Source organism: Mandrillus leucophaeus, unplaced genomic scaffold (assembly GCF_000951045.1).
Source record: "Mandrillus leucophaeus isolate KB7577 unplaced genomic scaffold, Mleu.le_1.0 Scaffold563, whole genome shotgun sequence".
Classification (NCBI taxonomy): domain Eukaryota; kingdom Metazoa; phylum Chordata; class Mammalia; order Primates; family Cercopithecidae; genus Mandrillus; species Mandrillus leucophaeus.
Genome location: NW_012106064.1, coordinates 1,416,587 through 1,422,397, shown reverse-complemented (window position 1 = coordinate 1,422,397; position 5,811 = coordinate 1,416,587). Strand labels below are relative to the sequence as shown.

General features: G+C 32.1%; 1 protein-coding gene across 3 annotated transcripts in view; it reads left to right on the top strand.

Annotated features, from left to right (window-relative positions):
- The window catches only part of NLGN1 (neuroligin 1), a 991,256-nt gene that overhangs the window by 419,378 nt on the left and 566,067 nt on the right, over nucleotides 1–5,811 (top strand). For all 3 annotated transcript variants that reach the window (XM_011998237.1, XM_011998236.1, XM_011998235.1), the window contains one exon: nucleotides 2,187–2,339. In XM_011998237.1, the coding sequence (XP_011853627.1) occupies nucleotides 2,187–2,339 (153 nt within the window). The remainder of the gene's footprint in view (nucleotides 1–2,186; nucleotides 2,340–5,811) is intronic.

The window sequence follows — 5,811 nt, the reverse complement described above, 5'->3', positions numbered from 1 at the left end:
TCATATTTTCAGTGTTTTCTGACAATGTCCACTTAATTCTGTTATTAAATATAAAACGTGGCAGTTCTTCTCAATGTGTGCCTGTATTGTTTTCCAGGTGAACAGAATGGTTCTACCAAGATTTCATTACTGTTCACAGTTGGTGCTTTGTAATTCTGTGTAATTTTAATTAAAGAAGAATTCTGAAACAGCCTCCCTCTGTGCTACCTCCAAGCATACAATTAGCAGAGTACAGTGTCTGCTGTGAACAGTCAGTTAATGATTTCAGTTTAATAATTTATTATTGCTTCTTCAGTGCCAGCCACACTAGAAAAATAAGAAACTGAAACTGTATGTAGCAAACAGGCATTTAAGGTGCATGGTTTAACAATCTCAAAAGGATTACTTTCTCTGTGTAAGTCAGCCTAACATCTCCACAAGCCCCAAATCTTTATAAGTGAATGAGTACTACTTTTTTCTCCCAAGGTTTCAAGGAGAAAATAAATTTAGATTTTCTTCTTAAATGTGTCTGTGTTTAGTGAATGGTTCCTATGTCAAAATATCCTTCCCTCACTACTTAAAAACAAGACATTCTTCTCAAATATACCTTTGGGGTATTAGAGGGGTATGAGTAACTTTATACACTGGTATTAAGTCAAATTTAAATAGTCTTTTAAAAAAGGTTGTAAGTTCTGCAATGAGCTATTTCCCTAATTCGAAAATCTGGTTAACCAAGCTGAACTGCAATTCTTGAACCTAAAATGATTCTTCATTTAAAGAAATCACTTTATTATTACACTAGAGAAATCAAGGCATTTACATTACACAATCTATTTTTTACAAAAAATGCAAAGCAATCTCTAAGTAATCACTAGTTCTTTCAATAAATTTGTATTCTATTAGTCCATTCTGAAAATTGGCACCTCGATTATAAGGATGTTGGAGAGTTAAATTTGATAAAAAATTTCAAAAACAAAGGAACAAAAACATACTATTAAATTATACTTTTTAATATTGGCATAAAAAAGATAATACATTTGATGTAATTTGTTTCAATTGTGGGTGTAAGAGATCATGGGCTATTATATAATAGTAATGTTTTATTTATGTATATATTCAGAGCCATATATATAGATACATATAATATTTCAAATATTTCAATCTGTATAATTCATAGATAAAACTATATTTGCTGATATACAGTTAGACTTCTCTACAGAAATCAGTACACTTTTCATATTGATTAAAATTATCTTATTTTATTTATATATTATTTTTAGATTCTTATTGAAAATTACATAATTGAGGAAAAGTATGAAAAAAGCAAATATATTTAATAAAATTCGGAGCTGTAGAAATCACTTTAACCCTAAATTTTTACACTTTACATTTGAACGTAGCTCTATCCCATCCCATGTCTACAGGATAAAACATAGAGCCAAAGTGTGAAGAAGAGGAGTATATTAGCTACACAAAGAAAGTAAAAAAAATATTTGTCTGTTCTCTTCTTCCAAAGGGTAAGGGGAGCTGGATATAGTGGATGTCCTGAATTTCCCAAAAAATGTCATTCTAATGACATTCCCCTAAATGTAACAAGAGAAGCACAGATGTACATGACTTTACTGCCTAAACATTCATCTGAAATTCCTTAGGTAGTAAACTGAAACATCTTGCATAACACAATACTATAATTACGTTCACACATTGGAGCATAAATGAGTTGATGTAATCATGTTGCATTTGACACAAAGCTTTACAGTACATAAGAAAGGATAAACAGATTGTTTTATTCACAATAGCAATAATACCATTGTCTTTAGTTTATGGCTCATAAATGTCATGTGAAGTCTATAATAGTTTTAAAAAGTAGTCCTAAGAATCATTGCCATTCTATTTCTTTTGCTTTTACTGTCACTTGAGGAATTAATCAAAATGCACTAAAATTCATATCTAATTTTAATTTGTCTAAGTTTTATAACTCAGTTTGCAACTTGTAAACAAAATTTTGATAGAAAACAATGGATGCCTATTGCTATTTCCACAATAGCTATTTATCTGAGTTGCTTAAGAAACACTTTAATAAAAACAGCAGTTTAAGAACTATATTGAAATTATGCCCTCTTTTCTCTAAGATGGAAAATGTATTCTCTACTTCACTGGGTGTTATTTTTGAGGATAAGAAAGATTGTCAACCATTTGTTTTCCAGATATTCGGGACAGTGGGGGTCCCAAACCAGTGATGGTGTATATCCATGGTGGCTCATATATGGAAGGTACTGGAAATTTATATGATGGAAGTGTCTTGGCAAGTTATGGCAATGTGATCGTCATCACAGTCAACTATCGACTTGGGGTACTCGGTAAGAAGAATCTCTTTATCATTTTCACGACGAATCCATGAAGTATATGATGGTTTTGTTTTGATTTGTTTTGTTCTGCTTTGCTTTGTTTCACCCATGTTTTTATGCTTGTTGACGTTCTTGAACCCAAATTTTTTATAGTTTCAATGAACTCTATAGGTTGGCTTTATGATGTGAAACTAAAAGGTGATGAAATTATTTATGTTGTCATGGAATGTACTTCCTGGTTTATAAAACTCTGAAAGGCAAAATAGTAGGGCCTTATTGAAGAAGAGTTCGTCTTTGAACAAATATTTCCTTCTTCTGCTTTTCTATTTACAATACTGTAAGATTGCCTGAGGTTTGGTGTGAGCTAAGATGTAAGTTTACATTCTCTTCTGGAGTATGTATATGGACTCGCTTTTGGGAATGATTGTTTGCCATTGTGATGGAGGTTTCTTTGGTTTGTTGTTGTTATTTTGGTTCCATGATAATTAGTAATATTTTTCTGAATGTATTCTGATTGAATTATTTAATTTGAAAAAAGCATACACGGATTTTATAAAGTAACAAAGAATTCAGTTCAATGATGCATACTCTTGCCAAAAGAATGATAAAATAAACACAAAGTGGAGATTTTTAGCTGTGATGAGAGAAATACTATTTATAAAATAACTTAGGTACTCTGAGATAGGCATGTTATCTTATGCAATAATCAGTTTTTAAAAGATAAACTTGCTATTCTAGTATATGTTTATTTGTTATAATGTTGCCACAATTTGAGGAGTAAAATTACTGTATGATTTAGTAAAACATCTTTATCTGTGATGTACTTAACAGAATTTGCTAAAAGAGCATAATGCATCCACAAAATATTTAAATTTTTATTCTTGATTGTTCTCCAAGTCTTATCCCATACTATACACTTGAAGAAGTATAAATTATAATTTTGTTTCTACACAAAGAAGCACCTCACTCTTTCATTTTATTATCTAAAATATTCTGGAAAAGGATTTTGAATTATATTCCTTTTTATAATAATTGGTAGAATCATATCTTTTATCCATGTTGAGAATCAGAATTTTTTCCTCTTCAGTGTTATCCTAACTCCTATGCAGTCATAATTCTGTGTTTAAGCTTATCACAAAGGTAGAATAGTTTTAAAAGGTAGAATAATTTTTGTGAATCAAGTTTATAGTCTAGAGGAAGGAGACATTTTACCAATGTGAAGGTTAAGTCTCAATCATTTTCTAGTTTGCTTTTCTGAAATTTGGAGTGTGGTGAATGACCATAGATGTGCTGCATCAGTATAGGTATAAAACATTTCTGTAGCATTGATCAAATACACATGAGATCCTCCATAGTGTCTAATCATCCATTGCATCAAACATTCACACGATTTCTGTGGGCTGGGATGAGTGTCTTTCCACCAATGAAAATTCTGTGTATTAGAAGACGTACAAATGATTGCTCATAATAATTCTTGAATCTTAAATCTTGAATTCTTAAATCTTAATGTTGTCATTTGTTTCCTGTGGAACATTTTAATGCATTGAATTTTAATTGTAGTATTGTTGAGAGCTCAGTTGTTTTTGTTGATTATTATTCTTCTATTTTTCTGATTTTTCAAGTGAAAAATCCTGAGCAGTGACCAGTTTGCCAGATGAAACTTTAAATTGAAATGCTAAATTATGGTAACAGCGTTTTTAAGGACTTGAACATCCAGTTAGTCATATATATTTATTTTATTTAAGAAATGCTTTGGTCACAACTTTTTTTTTTTGCCTCTTTCTGTTACTGGTTTTGATTATATAAAGCAAGATTTCATAAAATAAACTTTGTTGTTATGTTAATATAAACTTTACCCATTCTTTTTCTTTTTATGTATTCAGAACTGATGAGGACTTGACTTTGACCTGATTTTAGTCCTATATTCATGCCCATACCCCATTTTAAATGCCACACTGTGAGGATTAGATTGCGAGGCAATGGATTAACTCGCCAAAATATAAAGAACTCAATCACTTGGTTTAGATAGTAGCAGACAGCAGACAGTGTTGATGTTATCGAAGTATGATTTCCCAGTGTTAAATATTTGTTCTGGCTCTACTGTACCCTAGAATGTAACATTTAGTTGTCTTTTCTCCTTTATTTCTCTTAAACACATTATACACTGATAACAAGCCAAAGGCTGTCCTTGATAGACCTCTTCTCAATGTGACAAAGCATAAACTCTGTGAAACATTGTTTAGGTAGACTTTAAGACATTAGCTCTCGAACAGATGTATTCTGGTCAGTTTTTTTGAAAAATATGTCTTGGGTATTGTGAACATGTATTTAAATAAATTAATTCATAAAAGAGAAATTATCAGAACATGTGTTTCAGCATATTTTGCATGAGTGCTGCACCACAGCAAGATCAACAGCTCATCTGACAGAACTGCAACAATAAAGACTGTAGACTTTTGAGGTTGGTGTTGTGAATAATTTGTCTAACAGTAAAAAGGTAAGCCAAGGTTTCTTGGGTGTGGGATCCAAGACTACGGCTGTCTAATTTGCACTTGAGTGATTAAGTAAGAAATAAGATATGATCCCACATCTGAGGAAATCCTGAGCTGTGTTTTCACTGGGGTATTTTGGTGTGAAAGAAATAGATTTGGGGGTCCAATGGACAAAATGGGTAATTATAAGATCATTGATTCAAGGTGACTGGCTGGAACAATCAGGATGTCTGCAACAGGTAGTGCAATTTGTGTCGATTTGAACTTACCATGTGGAGGTGGTGGGGAGTCTTACAAGTTTTGTTTTTCGCTTTGTTTTTAGTGATGAGTAGAGATGTGCTAATGTTTCAGTTAGAAGATTCATACAGCTATGTAGCTGCCAATTTTTCAGTTTAAAGATTTCACTTTAAAAACTTGTTTATTACAAAGTAGGAATAGAATAGAAGAAAAAAAAATACCTCCACTGTTCCTCAGAAGAAGCTAGTAACAGGTCAGAATTAGTTCTTCTACCAACACCCTTTAGTGGTTTCCTTTGGAATGGTAACACAGAATATCACTCTTACTGTGTTGTGTATGATTTTCACCCACCCTGGAAATGCTATTCAAAATGATAGGAAAAACTGCCAATAAGATTGACAAAGAGGGAAGGGAATGCAGGACTCTGCCTGCTAACCTCATTCCCTAGTTTCATGTTAGAGCTCCCAGAGACCTCCTACTATTTAGCCTCATACTTCTTATACACTGAATATTTAACTTTTCTTTCACTTTTTGCTATACACATTCTTTGTCCTCAGTCAGTTTTGACATAAACTTTCCATATTTGCTTTCTTCAGCATCTATTATTTGATACATTGTTACATAGTCCTTAAATACGTTTAAAATTATTGTTAGTAGGGTATTTTTTTAACATTCTAGTATATGATTTATAATCATCTTAGAAATGTAGGGAGAAATGGCCAGGTGCGGTGGCTCACGCCTGTAATCCCAGCACT